Raw genomic sequence first — 19836 nt, 5'->3', positions numbered from 1 at the left:
TGCGCATTTGTGTGTGTGTGTGTGTGTGTGTGTGTGTGTGTGTGTGTGTGTGTGTGTGTGTGTGTGTGTGTGTGTGTGTGTGTGTGTGTGTGTGTGTGTGTGTGTGTGCATCAATCCCTGTCCTCGTGCTCATTCTCTGTATTCGTCTCACCGCTCTGCTCTGGACTTTATCAACACATTGTTTGACTTGGCCGCCTCCCAATGTAAGCCCAAGTAGAGCAGTGAGCTGGCGGTTTCGCCGTTCGCTGGAAGAGGATGGAGCTGTGTGCGTGCGTGTGTGGGTACATTCTGGGGAGGGGTGGAAGCGCTTCTTTTCTCCTGAACCACCAAGCTCTCAGTCACACTGGCTTGTTCCTGGAAGATCCAGAGGGAGCACGTCTGTGGCGACTGGACTCGAGCGGGATGTCTGGCCTGTCGATGACACCAACCTGGTGGCCACTGCAGCTCTTACCTCACCCTTCAGGCCACGCCTTCTCTCTGCTCACCAGGTTGGCACGCTGCAGGAATTTTCCTGTACCGGGAAGTAAATTTGAAAAACAGGACTTTATTGATGGGATGGAAATAGCAGGAGGTGGGCTGTCTTACGTTGAAGTGCTGCTGTTTTCTACACTTTGGACACGACATGTTGAGCAGCTTTACTCACGGTTCAACAGTCGTACCATTTCAAAGCGTTCCTCTTGGTGCACTTGCCGGGGTAAATATAATTGTGTCAAGCTGTCACCTGCCCACGCTGTCACAGGCCTCATTTAGTCCATGAAAATCACACTTGCTCCTGCTTGAGGTGCTGAGAATCTGGGCACGGAACTTGATATTAATAGTAGATCTGGGCGGTTGCCGTAGGGTGGCCACACCTTCCTGTTTTCCCTTTCTTTGTTTTGGCCGTGCACTGACAGATTTACCTCTGGAAGAACTCCACCATCTGAAGGGGAAAATGGCCCCCATTGTTCAAATAGGGCTTTAGTGGGAAAAAAACAGGCTTTTTGAGGAAAATAACAAGCGGTAATAATAGAGTGCAATGTCACTAGCATAAATGACTCTCTCTTTGGGATTTCTGCTTGTTATTTCTAAAGGAAATTGAATGTTTCTTTTGGAATTGTGTGTCCTTAAGTGAACATGTGATGGTGCCAGTATACCTATTACAAAAGAGACAAAGCAACAGGCAGAAAATTACACCTGAGAATGTGCTTGTGACATCATCACTTTCAGTAGCTGTTATTTTTGCTGTGGGAGCAATTGGGTGGTTTTACGGTAAACCATGCCACAGTTCCACAGGCTGTCAGATTTCCCATCCAATGGTATGAACTCAAAAAAACGAACCTGAATTTTATTTTATTTTTTTTTTTACCACCTATTCTGGTGAGTCATTTAATATCCGCCGACAGAGTACTGATCTGATACTTGTATTGTCCTGAATACTGTATTTGAACAGGGTGCATTGCGAACACGTTAAAGTCAATATATTGTACGTGCTTGACAAATTACCAGCTCTCTCATGCGTTTAAAGTCCATTTGGGTTTGGGCGCATTTGCTGGTGCTGCGTTTCACTGCATCCACGACGCCACGGAACCGCCTTAGGTCCTGGATGGCAACCACCCAGTCAACCACCAGTTTGATACATCAGAAACAAACGCCTTCAATCCAAGCGCTTCCTTGTTATTTTATTTATTTTATTTATTTATTTATTTTTTGCTTTAATCCTTGAATAAATCTGATAGTGCCTTCTCTGAGGCCACTCGGCCATAGCACTTTCAGTTTACCCATCTCATCCCAGCCCGCACTGAGCTTGCAGTGAAACGGAACAACCCAGGTGTGTCTCAGCCATTTCAGAAAACAAAAATACAAAACAAACTAGGACTGCAAGCAGTCATATACGGGCCCTCGTTCCGCGCAACCGCCTACCCAGGCCACTGGGTGCCCTTGTGACCACATGTGGGCATGTGCATGCAGGGGCAACCACTCATCACACAGTTAAAATTTTAAACAAATCACACAATGCATCAAGGAGTTATGACATGTTGATTGTTCATCCACTAGGGGGTGCTCAGTGTACAAACAGAGGGGCTGGGTGTGTTCAGGGGCCAACCGTCATCATACATGTGAAGTTTCAAGTCAATCAGGCAAAGCATGAAGGAGTTATCATGACTTGATGTTCCATGGCAAAGGGTCAAAATGGCGGCACCATAGCGGCCACACCCTTCAACATAGAGAAAAGCTTTCGATAACATTTGGTCAGTATCATCTTCGGATGCTGTCAAAGAAATTTGAAGTGCATTGGTGAAAATCCCTAGGAGGAGTTCGTTCAAATACAACATGTGGAAATCACGCCAAAATGAGAAGAAAATTCAAAATGGCCGACTTCCTGTTTGGAGTAGACCCATGGTGGAAGAGACTTTTTTGTACGTCTATGCAAGTCACACATGTGTACCAATTTTCCTCTCCCTACTCCAAAAAAACCCCTATGGGGAGGGGGTTTTGAAAGTTTCAAGGGGGCACTATTGAGGCATTTTGCCCCGCCCATGGGCGACACCCCTATGAATTGTAAGAGGTTGTCGTGCTCGACCTGTGTATCAATTTTCATGATGTGACAAAATTAAAGCCATCAAAAGGAAGAACGTAATTTCATGGCGAATGGGCAATATTCGGTACGCCGCCACACGGACGCCATTACTCGTAACTTCACGGCATTTATCGCCTATGTTCAACAATTTGTTCTGCGTGTTTTAAAAGTGGAATGAAGTTGATTGGGTTAAGTATGTGACATCAGGACCTCTTAAAGTAAAAATAGGACATTTCCCGCCACCACCGGGGGGGCGCTATGGCGCAGGTGGGAACTTAAGATATGTAGACGTTCAGGGCGGAGCCCTCATCATGTCCAGCAAGTTTGAAGGATCTACGATTAAGTATGTGGGCGTGACAGCCGTTTGAAGTGAAATGGTGTGCTCCGAAAAGCTCACCAAAGCTTGACGACCCCTAGCAGCCATGCCTTTTGACTTAATTAGAATCTTTTGATAACTTTTGATCACCATTGTGTTGTGATGATTTTGACCAAATTTGAAGTCGATCGGATGAAATCCCTAGGACGAGTTCGTTCAAATGTAAGTAGTGGAAATGGCCAAAAATGGCAAAAATTTGCTCAAAATCGAAACTTAAAATCAAAATGGCCAACTTCCTGTCGATATTTCACCATGACAGTAAGAGACTTTTTCGTGCGTCCTGGCATGGTAAATATGTGTACCGAATTTCGTGAGGCTACGACGAAAAAAAGCCCAATGCGGAGGGGTTTTTGAAAATTTCTAGGGGGCGCTATTTCCCGATTTTTCTGCGACCATGTGCGAGGCCCGCAAAATATCGAATTTCGGATCCGGCCGGACGACTTTGGAAAGTTTGGTGAGTTTTTGAGCATGGGAAGAGGCCGAAATTTCGATTTCAAGAGTGAGAATAATAATAATAATAATAATAATAATAAACAGCGCAATTACAATAGGGTCCTCGTAGGACGTTGCCTACTCGGGCCCTAAATATTAGGCACCCGGGGTTAGTAATCTATAATACTAAACAAAGATACAAAAAATCAGTTGCCCCTATCCTTCAGTTTTGCAGTGTCTGGCTCATACTCCTTAAAAATACATATTCTTCAGTGCTTTAATTTGATCTCTGGGGAAATCTGTGGTGCAAACAAATGACTATTTTTTGCATTATAGTCAGGACAATAGACTGTGAGTGTGTGTGTGTGTGGGGGGGGGGCTCAAGTATACTACTTTTTCTGAAGTATACTTGAGCCTTAAAGTGTCTGTGGGAGGTTTTACTTGGTTTAAGAATTTCTCATTTCAGCCGCATGTCGAGTCTCAAAACAAATTGCTAAACTCTGGCTTGTGATAGGAATCAGTTGTAGGGGGTATAGATATTGCTGTCCGATTTCCTGGACAGCTTTTAACAATTGTCTCTACTCAGTTTTTTTTTTTTTTTCTGTCAAACTCCACTGGGAAATTAAGTTGAGAGACGTTATCCGACTCCATCTTAAATGAGTGCTTCATGTTTGTAGAGTCTTGGCGAGGATTACCACTGAGACGTCACACTGCAATTCAAAGAAGCTCAAGCATCAGCTGGGAAAGAAGATAAATACACACGACCGGGCAGACATGCAACTCACAAATGACTGAAACATTTAAATTTATGCCTTCCCGTTTTAAACATTATTTAGCATCTTACTAAAATTAGACAATCTTTCCTGTTCTCTGCCCACTTGTTGCACCATCATTTTATCACAGAGTACGAGTTGAACCATTTCTCTGGAATGATGCAGTTGGTTCCACATATTTTCAAGCTACATCCATCTGACTGATTAAAATCTTTGTGGAATGATTTGTGTGTTCACCCTGCTCAAAATGGACTCATATGGACTATTAAGGCTTTCACAGTGCTCATTTTAAGCTTTCATCTACTTTAAATTATGAGACAAGTATTGAATTCAAATCAGACTAGGAAGACGCCTTTTCCAAGGGTTGTTTAGAAATGCTACCTATCAAACAAATGAGACTAAAAATATTACCTCACAGTTATCATAAAAAAAAATTGAAATGTCACTTGGAGTATCATTTAACGCTGTGGAAATGTTTGAAAGCTGTGGCAGTACTTGCTAGAAATGTAGCGTAACAAATTTTTTGCCGTTTGGAGGCATTTGCAGTATTCACTGGTACATCTGTACCTGAAGTACAAATGCTGTCAGATTAAGAACTCTACAAAGTTTTGTCGCAATTTTTTGCTTGATTGAGGAAAGCAAACAGCTAAGCTAAGGCATTTTCGCCTTGTGGCCCGTATCGCTGGCCATGATCCACTGTGTAGGTGTCTCAGTGTTAGGGCTGAAACGATTAGTCGAGTAACTCGATTAAATCGATTTAAAAAAAGCTTTGAGGCAAATTCTGTGCCTCGAAGCTCCGTTTAATGTTGTAGTACATCTGCCAGACCTGTGTGTGGCGCTGTAATGTCCCCAGAAGAAAAAAAACAGAAGAAGACTAGAGCATAAGCGCTATAATCAATTTAGCACCAAAAGCTACAGAGGAAAATAAAGCCTTTTAAAAGAAAGATAGTCCGTGCTGGTCATCTGAAATAGACTGACTGTGCATTTAAAGCGAAGCATTGTGTTTGTCTATTTTTTTTAAAAAAACAGACGGCCCGCTCTACGTGGGGAGTGACTATTCGCCCGGTGGCTGGCTGCTGTCTCTCTCTTCCCGGTGTGAGGGGTTCAGCACTCTCCTCACACCGGGCGAGTCGCAGCTCCGTCCCCGGCCACACTGACAGACAGTTTCTGAAAGAAGATCCTCTCAGCAGAAGTCCACTCTTTCTTCTGTGTTTTGCTCAGACTCGCACTGAGTGTTTCACTTTTTAATTTTTGTTTTTTTGGGCAACACACAACCAACACGTCACAAACATGGTAACTTAAGTAAAATAAAATAAAAAACAGTGACTGTGAGGCTTGCTACTTGATTACTAAAATAATCGATAGCTGCAGCCCTACTCAGTGTTGAGGATTCCAGGAAATGCAGAACTCTGACTGGACACCCACGTTTCACCTGACTGCAGTAGATGATTACTTGCGGGAGGCAGGGTGGACCAGTTGATTCATGAGTCTCGTCTTCACTGGCACATCTTAATTCAACAAATCAGAATGTGATGTTATTTTTAACAGTTTGAATGAAACCAAATGATTACCCCAGCACTGGGCATTAATTGAGATGTGTATTAGCATTTTCTTGTTAGAGATCTTGTATTAAAGCATCAGAACCTTGCGGCAGTGAGCCGCAGGCTTAACTAGTCTCATCCTTAGAAAGTAGAGTCTTATTGGAATAGACCCCAAGGCTTAATGTCATTAAATTAATTATGGATTCACCCAATTAGATCACACTACACTGTGATCGAGGGAAAAGGATCACTCCTCTGAATGACTCGTTTCTTGAGTCTTGGCGCTCAGTGTGGGTATATATCTGTGTGACTGAACGTGTGAGACGCCACAGCAGGTACGTAGCCTGACCTTTTTAATTATTCAGTCTCACACTCATTCACAGACACCGTCTTGGTCGTCTGTCTCAATCTCTCTCGCTCCACTTTAATTTTTAAGTTTTCCTGTTGTCCAAACATATTCCTCTTGTTCTTAAACCAAAGGAACCAGACTCTCTGCTCTGTTCTGCTCTGCTCTGCTCTTAAGGTTTTTTTTTTCTCTTCTCCCCCAAATCACACTGATTTGTGTCCACATACGAGGGCTGTCAATAAAGTTATGGTCCTTTTTATTTTTTTCAAAAACTATATGGATTTCATTCATATGTTTTTACGTCAGACATGCTTGAACCCTCGTGCGCATGCGTGAGTTTTTCCACGCCTGTCGGTGACGTCATTCGCCTGTGAGCACTCCTTGTGGGAGGAGTCGTCCAGCCCCTCGTCGGAATTCCTTTGTCTGAGAAGTTGCTGAGAGACTGGCGCGTTGTTTGATCAAAATTTTTTCTAAACCTGTGAGACACATCGAAGTGGACACGGTTCGAAAAATTAAGCTGGTTTTCAGTGAAAATTTTAACGGCTGATGAGAGATTTTGAGGTGATTCTGTCGCTTTAAGGACTTTTCACGGTGCGAGACGTCGCGCTGCGCTCTCAGGCGGCGTCATCAGCCTGTTCAAGCTGAAAACCTCCACATTTCAGGCTCTATTGATCCAGGACGTCGTGAGAGAACAGAGAAGTTTCAGAAGAAGTCGGTTTCAGCATTTTATCCGGATATTCCACTGTTAAAGGAGATTTTTTTAATGAAAGACGTGCGGACGGGTCCGCGCGTCGGGACGCAGCCGCCGCGACGCTCCGCCACAGGAAAAACACCTCTGTTGAAAGCCTTAAGGACAAGTTGGAACATGTCCTGCCTGTTAAACAATTTCTCATATACTCACTCCACTGAAAGCCATCAAAAGCCGCCTGGATTTTACAAATGGTTATCAACACGGAGGTGTTTTTCCTGTGCCGCCGCACCGCGTCGGCTGCGTCCCGACGCGCGGACCCGTCCGCACGTCTTTCATTAAAAAAATCTCCTTTAACAGTGGAATATCCGGATAAAATGCTGAAACCGACTTCTTCTGAAACTTCTCTGTTCTCTCACGACGTCCTGGATCAATAGAGCCTGAAATGTGGAGGTTTTCAGCTTGAACAGGCTGATGACGCCACCTGAGAGCGCTGCACGACGTCTCACACCGTGAAAAGTCCTTAAAGCGACAGAATCACCTCAAAATCTCTCATCAGCTGTTAAAATTTTCACTGAAAACCAGCTTAATTTTTCGAACCATGTCCACTTCGATGTGTCTCACAGGTTTAGAAAAAATTCTGATCAAACAAAGCGCCAGTCTCTCAGCAACTTCTCAGACAAAGGAATTCCGACGAGGGGCTGGACGACTCCTCCCACAAGGAGTGCTCACAGGCGAATGACGTCACCGACAGGCGTGGAAAAACTCACGCATGCGCACGAGGGTTCAAGCATGTCTGACGTAAAAACATATGAATGAAATCCATATAGTTTTTGAAAAAAATAAAAAGGACCGTAACTTTATTGACAGCCCTCGTATGAAGTGGAGCCGTTACTGCGATGATTCTTTTGGCTGCATGAGATCGCCTCTGATTACTAACCCCCTGGTGCCTAATAAAGTCATGAATGCTTTCTAATGAGATTGTCAGGAGGTTGTGTCTTTTCTGTTTACCAAAGCAAATATTTTTTTTTTCTTATTTTAGTTAAATCAGTGCATCATGTCCAAGACATTTCTGTTCATCTTTGCTCACTCAGCAAGTTGATTGGTTTGCATCAATGACATTTTTCACTGATTTTTACTGTTGTGCACATCAAATTATATAATATCTGTGACAAAACTGGATTATACAGTAGTGTTCAGAATAATAGTAATGCTATGTGACTAAAAAGATTAATCCAGGTTTTGAGTATATTTCTTATTGTTACATGGGAAACAAGGTACCAGTAGATTCAGTAGATTCTCACAAATCCAACAAGACCAAGCATTTATGATATGCACACTCTTAAGGCTTGGTTACTCATAGATGGTTTTGTCGGCGAGTAGTACGTAGACCGAAGTTCGCGGTAGTTCCGGCTGTTTTTGCGGTGGAAAGGGGCGGAGCGCGCGCAGCGGGGCTCCTCCTCGCTCTTTCCCACAAAAAACTCTGTCATAATTGTGTTTAGAAACCAGTCACCATTTGTTTTATTATACATCTGTGTAGTTAATTAATAAAATATTCTCTACAGACGATTCGCTCACGCACACGTAAAAAAAAGAGAAAGAAATAAAGAAACTCTGCTCCCTGCTGCTGCTGTTTGCAGCGGGGCTCCTCCTCGCTCTTTCCCCAAAAAAACTGTCATAATTGTGTTTAGAAGCCAGTCACCATTTGCTTTATTATACAGCTGTGTAGCTAATAAGCAAAATAATCTCCAGGACGATTCGTGCGCGCACGCATGTAAAATAAAAATAAAAAGAAACTCCGCTCCACGCTGCTGTGTTGCTGCTGCTCGCTCCAAAAACTCTTGTCATGATTGTAAAATAAAGGACAAAAGAGACATAAGTCCTGCTCACAGGCTGCTACCAGATACAGGACATGTTCACATCTTCAAACTCCAGACATCTCCACGTCACTACATATTCAGTCCCTGATTGGTCATCGCTGCGCGACGAGAACTGCGGCACTACATGAAGCGGCAGGATGAAACGGTGATTAAAAAGTATCAAACGCCGTTGTTCGCGCTGTCGCTGTCATCACAGGAGGTCTCTGGGAGTGCTCCCGGCATTATTCGACATGTTGAATAATTTTTTCGATGATTCCCGGTAAAGCCGGAACTAAGCCACGCCCCCTAGTGCCGGCGTTAACAACAGCGTGTGATCCTTAAGACGGCCAGAAACTCTTCCGGGACGCTTCCGGGAGCTCTTACCGTCTGTGTGTAAACGGGGCTTTAAGGCTATGAAATTGGGCTATTAGTAAAAAAAAAAGTAGAAAAGGGGGTGTTCACAATAATAGTAGCATCTGCTGTTGACGCTACAAACTCAAAACTATTATGTTCAAACTGCTTTTTTTAGCAATCCTGTGAATCACTAAACTAGTATTTAGTTGTATAACCACAGTTTTTCATGATTTCTTCACATCTGCGAGGCATTAATTTTGTTGGTTTGGAATCAAGAGTTTGCTCATTTACTAGTGTGCTTGGGGTCATTGTCTTGTTGAAACACCCATTTCAAGGGCATGTCCTCTTCAGCATAAGGCAACATGACCTCTTCAAGTATTTTGACATATCCAAACTGATCCATGATACCTGGTATGCGATATATAGGCCCAACACCACAGTAGGAGAAACATGCCCATATCATGATGCTTGCACCACCATGCTTCACTGTCTTCACTGTGAACTGTGGCTTGAATTCAGAGTTTGGGGGTCGTCTCACAAACTGTCTGCGGCCCTTGGACCCAAAAAGAATAATTTTAATCTCATCAGTCCACAAAATATTCCTCCATTTCTCTTTAGGCCACTTGATGTGTTCTTTGGCAAATTGTAACCTCTTCTGCACGTCTTTTATTTAACAGAGGGAGTTTGCGGGGGATTCTTGCAAATAAATTAGCTTCACACAGGTGTCTTCTGTCACAGCACTTACAGGTAACTCCTTACTGTCTTTGATCATCCTGGAGCTGAACAATGGGTGAGCCTTTGCCATTCTGGTTATTCTTCTATCCATTTTGATGGTTGTTTTCCATTTTCCTCCACGCGTCTCACGTTTTTTTTTTTTTTTTTTTTTGTCCATTTTAAATCATTGGAGATCATTGTAGATGAACAGCCTATAATTTTTTTGCACCTGCGTATAAGTTTTCCCCTCTCCAATCAACTTTTTAATCAAACTACCCTGTTCTTCTGAGCAATGTCTTGAACGTCCCATTTTCCTCAGGCTTTCAAAGAGAAAAGCATGTTCACCAGGTGCTGGCTTCATCCTTAAATAGGGGACATCTGATTCACACCTGTTTGTTCCACAAAATTGACGAACTCACTGACTGAATGCCACACTACTATTATTGTGAACACCCCCTTTTCTACTTTTTTTTACTAATAGCCCAATTTCATAGCCTTAAGAGTGTGCATATCATGAATGATTGGTCTTGTTGGATTTGTGAGAATCTACTGAATCTACTGGTACCTTGTTTCCCATGTAACAATAAGAAATATACTCAAAACCTGGATTAATCTTTATAGTCACATAGCACTACTATTATTCTGAACACTACTGTACAAATTATGGAATGCTGGTTCCACATAAACTTCATTCATTTTAAACCCCTTATCCAGGTCTGTGTTGTGGTGGCAGCAGAGCAAGCAGCTCATCCCACACTTCCCTATCCTCGGCCAAGTCCAGTAAGTCTTCCTGGGTAATCCCAAAGTGTTCCCAAGCCAGCTGGGAAATATAATCTCTCCAGTGTGTCCTGGATTTTCCCCAGGGTCTCCTCTCAGTTAGACGTGCGTGGAAGACCTTCCTAGGGAGACGACCAGGTGGCATCATCACCAGGTGCTTGAACCAGGGGCACCACAAGGAATTTTGGGGCCCATGAAAAGAAATCTAACTGGGCATCCCCTAAGCCGTGTTATTTTGTCAGTATTATAATTGTATTAAGTGCCTGTCAAACATGGGCCTCTAGAATCCTTCTTATTCTCCCCTTTTCGGCACCCCTGGCTTGAACCACCTCAACAAGCAATGGCTTTACTCAGAGTCCCTCCCGGATAGTCACATAATAGTCATAAATGTAATGTACCTATTTATATATTATAACATTCCACATAAGGTGTTTCCATGCAGGTGTACGGTAGTGGAGAAGAAAAAAAATGCACGCAAGAAATTCAAAATGAATGCGCGCTGCACAGAAACATGGAAAAAGGATTAATTCAGTATTTAGCTTGTTTTGTCTGCCATGGTGACAGCTTGTTACTTAGTTGATGGTACAGGTTGTCGTCATAACACTAATTGGGGTGCAGATTAGTCAAGCAGCTGTTTAGTGAGAAGTGCAAGCCCACTGTGTCTAAGGCGGTCCTTCTTAAATAGTGGGGGGCGCAATGCCGGGGGAGTGGCCGTGGGGAACATACTTTTTTCCCATGTTAGAGAAAAGTGTAATTGCACATCCACTACAGTAGATGGCAGTGGCACTCTCATTGTCAGAGTGTGTGCAGGTAGTATTGAGGACTCTAGCATAATGGAACGCAGCTCTATGTAGAGTTTTTTTCACCCTACAGTGCGAGACGAGGAAAGACTGTTGTGTCTTAATATGTTGGCAGTGGACAGCATGAAGCCAAATAACTTAAGGTGTCACTTAAAGAGATTACACCCCAATCACGCAGATAAGCCGCTTGAGTTTTTTTCTGCGAAAACGTGCCTAATATTGCCAGCAATCATCCCGCTTTGTGAATGCTGCTTCAGTAAACCAGCGAGCACTGTGAGCATCATAGCACCATAGCAGAAGAGCTGAGTAGCAGTAGACATGGTCTCTGTCATGCTGGATGACGCAAGTGCTGCAAAAATAAAAACGAAAAAAAAAAAAAATAATAATAATCATGAAAAAATTAGCACAAATTGTTTTATTCATTTTTTTGTGTTTTATATATTGTGCTCCTGAGTAACTGTTCTGATGAATTTGAATTTATTATTATTTATTGATTTTATTTAATTTTGTTTTTCAGTATCCAATGGCAATCGGTCAAAAATGTTTATAGTTTAAGGATTCATTTTTCTTTTATTTCAAGCAAAGTGATGCATTTTTTCTGTTACAGACTAAAAAACAATGTTAATAAAGTTCTTTGCTGTAAGTTGATCTAAAGTTTTTTCTTTTTTTTTTTTTTTCTTTTTTTTATGTTAATAAGGATACAGTGTTAGGCAGAGGTGAACTTATAACAATTGGTCAAAGGTGATGCATGCTTTCGGTGATAGCCTCAACATTCCTACTTAAATCAAATTAATCAGCAAATGATTGTGATTAAAAGATGCCAACATGCCCAAAACAGGAGATTCATGCTTCCTCTCATGTATCCATCAGAATCTAAAAATTACAATGCTGAATATGTCATAGTTTTTGCGGACTTAGCGATGGTTATTTTCCAGCCCCATACAATGACTGCATTCTGCCTGTGCCTTCCCTGGTAAGCAAGGAATATAAATGAGGATTTTGTATTTATTTATTTTTAAGTAATGAGTGAACCCAGCCTTTGTTGTCTCCATGGAGCTGTACTGTCTGCCTGCCGTCCTCCACCTGTGTGGATAGCCACAGACAGCCGCGTCCGTGTTGCTGACATTGAGAACGGATTGTTGTGCGCACAGCAGCCCCCGTCCTTGGGAGACTGAGTCGGCCGTCACAGATATGGATTTATGCACTTAATGTCTTGGCCTCTCACACGCAAATGTTTCTCTTTCAATGAGCTGTGGCCCCGCAGGCGTGGAGTTTTATCGATCATCTGACTTTTAATGCCTCCTAAATATTAAGATTCATGTATATGACCTTTGTGTTTGGAGAGTGTTTGCAAAATCCCAGACTAAATACCATTTGAGGCTATGATGCCTTAACTGCTAGCTTAGGTTTTCCTCTTCTTTTTTTCTATTACAGTGAAACAATTCAGAGTATCGTGCATTGTTCTGAAAGTGTAGGGGTTATGCTTGTCTTGGTTTTAGAAAGTTGTGGCAGGAATTAATTAAAAATTTTTTTTTAAAGGTTTTTGGGTTGCACAGTTTGTACTTAACTGAAGAAATTAAAGCAGCGCAATTACAAGGGCTAAGACTCTAAAAGGTTAGGCATATGCATGAATCTATTTAGTCTCCATGCATTCTTTTTCCTCATTTCCGTCACTCTCCATCATTCTTGCTCCTCATGTCACGTGCAGCAGTGGAAGACCCTGGAAGAAAGAACAGTGATTGATGACTCTGTGAGAGACCTCAGCGGCAAGAGTACTAGAGAGATGGACAGATGAAAAGGAAGGAGGCGGGATGGAGAGAAGTCATGAAATAAATCAAGTAACGTGCAGCGGCCTTCAAGCAGCCATTGTCACATTGGAGCCAGAGAGCTGCCATGTTGGAGTGACACCCCGGAGGTGGCTCATTCTATGTGGGCCGCTGACTTCCACATCACACCTCTCTGATAAGAGAAAAACCCTGCAGTCAAAGAAGAAGTCTGAATAAATACTGATCTAGTGACGATATTTGCAACCAATAGAGAAGAAAAACCCCATTAGATTATATCAGTTTTGCTTGTTTTTCACTGTACATAGATGCTTTTAAAGCTCTGTTTTTGTAATAGTCAAACAGTTATTGACACAATGCTGTGACAGAGAAATTCAATGATGAAAGGATGACCGTAGGAGCTGCAGTTATTTTAAGGCTACAGGTATACCCTTGACTTCTAGTGTTTGAGTTAAAGGTCTCTAACTCAGATTTTACACGTTAACATAGCAGTCAACCACTATTTAGTGCATCGGTGGTGTCCTTTGTTGAGAATGACACAACACTCCTTCTGTGCTCTGTTCCTGATTCTGATTCTCTGCTCCTTGTTCTCAGTCTGGCTGCATGTGCACATTTATTGCATGAGATTTCTGCATGTGTACGTTTAGTGCATGTGAGTCCAGACTTAAGAAACTGTTGCCCTGCCACTTGTTTATAAGGAGACAGCAGCACTCCTGAGTCCTGACTGACCGCATATAGGTGTTTGAATTATTTTGAGGATAAAAATGCCTTTGACCAAGAACATGATCCAGCTAGAATCCATACTCATTTGATATTTCCCACATCAATCCTCTGCTTGATAGAGATTTGGGTGGGGCTGAAGAGGGAAGCCATGCACTCCAGGGCAGCACTGGTGCAACATCCATTGGTAATAAAATAAACAAAAAATAATCATCCGTAGGGCCTTTTAAATCTGTCACTCAAATAAGAAGTGAAAGAAGCCACCAAGTGCAAATCACAACAAACAGTTGCCCCAAGGTGCTTTATATTGTAAGGCAAGGCCATACAATAATTACGTAAAAACCCCAATGGTCAAAACGACCCCCTGTGAGCAAGCACTTGGCGACAGTGGGAAGGAAAAACTCCCTTTTAACAGGAAGAAACCTCCAGCAGAACCAGAGTCCCATGCCAACAGTTTTACGCATTAGTGGCTGTTACTTCAGCAGTACCAGTTCCCATGGCACAGTGGCACAGAGGAAGAAACTGTCAAAAAAAAAAAAATATTAGCTCTACGCTGGAGTCTCCCATGTGCCTTTTGGCAAACCCAGGCCTAGATTTCATAATGTATTTTTTCCTGTTTAACAAAAATATTTCATTGTGCCACTTTATCATAAAGCTGTGGCTGGTGAAGCAACAGAAAAACAACAAACAGAATTGACACCTCTGAAAGAAGACAAGCTCTCACTTGTTAATGATGTCATTTGGTGTATGTATATGTACCCTCAGAATGATAAACCCATTTCTGTCATGGTTTTTGAAATAGCCACTAGTAATATATAATAAAATGATATGCTTACTAAGCCATCATGGGGCGGCATGGTGACTTAGTGGTTAGCACTGGTGCCTCGCAGCAAGAAAGTCATGGGCTCGATTCCCAGCCTTTCTGTGTGGAGTTTGCATGTTCTCCCCATGTCTACTCCAGTTTCCTCCCACAATCAAAAACACATTTATTTAGGGTCTGCTCCTTCTCTGCCCCTGACCAAGGCAGTGTCTACATCTGGAGTTGGTCCCCGGGCCCTGGACTGTGGCTGCCCACTGCTCCTAGTGGTTAGTTTGTGTCTAACTGTAATTAGGATGGGTTAAATGCAGAGGACAAGTTTTGTTGTATGTATATATGTGCAATGACAATAAAGTTTGTATTCTATGCTTTTCTGTTCTATTACTTTACAAGTACATAAACCACAAGGAAACTGTTGTGTTCATTGAATATTCTCTGAGGTGTTTTTGTCATATATAGATACATAAGTTTATGATTTATGGGTAATGTGTTTGTTTATGTTGTCTGGTGGTTAAGTGTTTATTTGTGACATGACTAAATTATTCTGGCTAGATAAGGTGCCACATCTGTCAAGACTGACACGTTGAATCCACCTGTGTGGTAAACCATACAAGCAGTGAGGCCTTAGTACAGTGAGGAAAATAAGTATTTGAAAAAAAAAAAGTATTTAAACACCCTGCGATTTTGCAAGTTCTCCCACTTAGAAATCATGGAGGGGTCTGAAATTTTCATCTTGGGTGCATGTCCACTGTGAGAGACATAATCTAAAAAAAAAAAATCTGGAAATCACAATGTATGTTTTATATATATATATATATATATATGTATATATATATATGTATATATATATATATATATATATATATATATATATATATATATATGTATATATATATATATATATATATATATATATATGTATAATTTATTTGTATGTTACTGCTGCAAATAAGTATTTGAACACCTACCAACCAGCTAGAATTCTGGCTCACACAGACCTGTTAATTTTTCTTTAAGAAGCCCTCTTATTCTGCACTCTATCTGTATTAATTGCACCTGTTTGAACTTTGTACCTGTATAAAAGACACCTGTTCACACACTCAACCAACCACACTCAAACCTGTCCACCATAGCCAAGACCAAAGAGCTGTCTAAGGACACCAGGGACAAAACTGTAGACCTGCACAAGGCTGGGATGGACTACAGGACAACAGGCAAGCAGCTTGGTGGAAGACAACAGCTGTTATGATTATTTATTAGAAAGTGGAAGAAACACACGATGACTGTCAGCCTCCCTCGGTCTGGGATTCCATGCAAGCTCTCACTTTGTGGGTTAAGGATGATTCTGAGAAAGCTCAGAACTACACAGGAGGACCTGGTCAATGACCTGAAGAGAGCTGGGACCACAGTCACACAGATTACATTAGTAACACATGATGCTGTCATGGTTTAAAATCCTGCAGGGCAGCAAGGTCCCCCTGCTCAAGCCAGCACATGTCCAGGCCCGTTTGAAGTTCACCAGTGACCATCTGGATCATCCAGAGGAGGCATGGGAGAAGGCCATGTGGTCAGATGAGACCAAAATAGAGCTTTTTGGAATCAACTCCACTTACTATGTTTAGAGGATGAGAACAACCCCAAGAAAACCATCCCAACCGTGAAGCATGGGGGTGGAAACATCATACTCTGGGAGTGCTCTTCTGCAAAGGGGACAGGACGACTGCACCGTATTGAAGGGAGGATGGATGGGGTCATGTATTGCGAGATTTTGGCAAACAACCTCCTTCCCTCAGTAAGAGCATTGAAGATGGGTCATGGCTGGGTCTTCCAGCATGACAATGACCCCAAACACACAGCCAGGGCAACTAAGGAGGGGCTCCGTAAGAAGCATTTCAAGGTCCTAGAGTGGCCTGGCCAGTCTCCAGACCTGAACTCAATAGAAAATCTTTGGAGGGAGCTGAAACTCCAAACCTGAAAGATTTGGAGAAGATCTGTATGGAGGAGTGGACCAAAATCCCTGCTGCAGTGTGTGAAAACTTGGTCAAGAACTACAGGAAATGTTTGACCTCTGTTATTGCAAACAAAGGCTACTGTACCAAATATTAACATTGATTTTCACAGGTGGTCAAATACTTATTTGCAGCAGTAACATACAAATAAATTATTTAAAAAAAATCATACATTGTGATTTCCGGAATTTTCTTTTTAGATTATGTCTCCCACAGTGGACATGCACCTAAGATGAAAATTTCAGACCCCTCCATGATTTCTAAGTGGGAGAACTTGCAAAATCGTAGGGTGTTCAAATAGTTATTTTCCTCACTGTAAGAGAGGCTGTAAGAATAGACAGGAGAGAAAAGAACAGGAGGGCAATGTGGAAAAGCTCCCTAAATGTCTCATGTTGTTTGGCGTGCCTTACAACAACTCAACGTCCAAGTATTCATGACTGTAAAGGTGCCCTGACACTTGCACGCACATCATCATGACAATCCCACCCGCTGTGTTCCCATCTGGACACTGCACTTTGTTCCACTGGCTGCCACGCATTGTGCGCTGGACACTACATATATAAAATAATTATTTTGTAGCGGATTAATCATTTTCTGTGAATTGGCTGTTGAAAACACCTCTAATCACTTCTGGAATCACAGAGGGCAGTTCCAACTGCAGCTTTTCTCTTTTGTGCGCACGTGCATGCTTAATGAGGTGGAGAAAGTATTTTGAACAGTCTAAAAAAATAATTATTTGTCATGTTTATATTGTAATAGCTTGGTAAAACAGTTGCATGTTCATCCCTTCTTGTGTTCAGCTGTAAAAGTATGTTTATGATAGATTTAACATCTTGTTATAATTATTCAGACGAGCTGCACTCTGATGCGGTGCGCTGACGCAACCACTTGCACACAGTGTTTTTGAATGGTTTGCGCAATATTCACATAATCCGTGATGAAGATTTTTGAACATTTCAGATTTTCTTTGTGCACTTGCACAAAGCTGCGCGCAGTTTATCACGGTTTACAAGTTTGAGACGAGTTTATCTGGTGCACGGCGGAGTGCGTGCAAGTGCGTGGATCAAAGTCGTGTAAGTGTCAGGGGGCCTTAAGACTATCCTCACACACGCTGTCACAGTCAGTGGCCCTTGAAGGACTTTACAGCTAATAACCGTCTCATTTAAGTGAACATCTAAAAAACTTTCAGCTCTGCACTTATCGGCATGAGACATAGGCACAAACGCTGCCAACATGACCCAGACCAGCAAATCTGAGGTCTCAGAACGGTTCTTCCGGGTCTCGATAGAAAACCTATGGGTGATGTCACGCAGGGTTTGTCTGGTATACATACAGTCTATCTTACTGACATGCCAAATGCACACTATAGATGGTCAAGATAGGGCCCCAAATGTTGGTTGTTCCTTTAATTTGTCACGTCTGTATCAATAATGATGCCTGCTGTTTTTTAAATCATCTTAAACTATCATAATTGTCTTTGGCCCTGGTTAAAAGTGCACGTTTCACACCGACTAGTTTTCTGCTTTTCCTTTTTTTTGTTTTGTTTTGCTGTAGATGTGACAATTTTGCCCTGACAGTTTCTGGCAGAAAACAAAGAGACTAAACCCTCTCTGTAAACACTGGCACATGGCCGAGGTCCTACACAAGCTTTCAGTTTTCATTCATACATTCTGCTTGTATTGTTGAATACCTGCAGATTCCTGTGTGTTGTCTGTTGAGAAGGATGAGTTTAACCGTCAAGGGGGCGATAAAGGTGAGCAAGCAGACAGCACTGCACAGAAAAAAATTGGCCGCCTTTAAGTTTTTAAGCAGCAACTGATGTTTGAACGTGTTGAGCTCAGAGGAGCAGCCGACCATTTATCATTACAGTGTTAAGAGGGATAAAGTGACATAACGCACTCCTCTGAGTAGATGTGAACTACCCTCTGTTGGCCAGTATGTGCCATTACAAGTCAATCAGGTGCAGCACATCGACTTAAGTGGGTCAGATTTGTCTGCTGATGAATCTTTGTCAACTTCTGTCAGTAGGTTTTACGTTGTTTTCTATCAGCTGGTGTCAGATGAATAAATATCTGTGCTTGGATTGTGGTGATTTTTGTTTTTATTATTGTTTGAAGGGGGAGGGCGTGTGAACAAATAAACAGTGGTCTGATTTCCAGATACCTCAAATAGCTGCTGTCATCAATAAAGACTGTGACAAGTAAGATGAAGCAATAGATGAGTGTTTGCCAGAAAGAAAATACACTTCATACTGGAGAAAAGTGGAGCTTTTAGAACTTGGAAGCTTTGACGCTTTTAGTGCAAATGGGGCACTTTGTCACCAACAGTAGCTGAGTATAAGTGTGCTTATGTGTGTGTGTGTGTGGCTGATTTTTCTGTGTGTTTATCGCCTGCAGCTTCCCAGACACTTTGTAAGCAGTGAGCCTGAGTGACTTTGTAGTCAAGGACTGTTTAATGCTTCAACGTGTCAGAGCTTCTGCTCGTGTTTATGTCTACATGTGCACATGTATCTGCGCTGTGTTAAAGCCAGTCTTTTCTTACAGGTGTATGTGTCGAGGCGGAATGCCCCGGGAAGCAGTGCTGACAGTGCACTAGGAGTTCCCGAACCTTGTCACTGTTTGTGGCTGAGGAGGAGAGGGTCCCCGCGCCCCCTGACCCCTGTGCATCGTGCACCGTGCTGTGCCGAGTCGTTCTCACCCTGCCGTGCTGACACCATGTCTCTTACTGACAAACACAAAGTGAAGAGGCAGCGGCTGGACCGGATCTGTGAAGGTAAAGTTGCCCTCATCTGTGTGTAATAAACTTTTTGATCACTTCTTCTCTGAGTCGCGTCTTTCCGCATCTTTTTTTTTTTTTGGCACTTTACCAACACACGTTCCACATGCCGTTTTTAGCTTATGTCTTCGGTTTATTGTCTTCCCCTCTTTATGTTGTATATTTGTTGGTCGTTATACCTGTTGTTTGACAGAATTATTTTTCCTTAAAGATTTGTCGAGTTGAAGGATGGTTTATCATTTCTACTATGTGCAGTTGAAATTCATATTTACTTTTTTTCTCTTGCTGTAGTCTGCAAATCTTGGTCTCATTAGCTATACATGTCTTACAGATTTTAAATTCCAGACACCAACCAGAAGCCCTTAAGGGCTTATTTAGAAGGAGGTGTTGGTTTGTTGGATTCTCAGGGCATTTAACCAGATGAAAGTCTCTTCTGCAGCTTTAACCTCTGGTGGAGTTTTTAAAGACACTTTTTCTCCCATTTTAAAGAGTAGAGATGTTTTCTTCTGACTGG

At 42.3% G+C, this 19836-nt stretch overlaps 1 protein-coding gene across 2 annotated transcripts in view; it reads left to right on the top strand.

The window, feature by feature from the left end:
• The window catches only part of ctbp2l (C-terminal binding protein 2, like), a 312102-nt gene that overhangs the window by 154486 nt on the left and 137780 nt on the right, over positions 1-19836 (top strand). The window contains exon 2 of one of the 2 annotated variants that reach the window (XM_034193702.1): positions 19091-19319. In XM_034193702.1, coding sequence (XP_034049593.1) covers positions 19262-19319 — 58 coding nt within the window. In that variant the 5' untranslated portion in view covers positions 19091-19261. Of the gene's footprint in view, positions 1-19036; positions 19320-19836 lie in introns of those variants that run through there. The other variant, XM_034193701.1, reaches the window with a different exon arrangement.

This window comes from Thalassophryne amazonica, chromosome 18 (genome assembly GCF_902500255.1).
Source record: "Thalassophryne amazonica chromosome 18, fThaAma1.1, whole genome shotgun sequence".
In the NCBI taxonomy this organism is placed as follows: domain Eukaryota; kingdom Metazoa; phylum Chordata; class Actinopteri; order Batrachoidiformes; family Batrachoididae; genus Thalassophryne; species Thalassophryne amazonica.
This window is presented reverse-complemented; position numbering and strand designations above follow the sequence as displayed.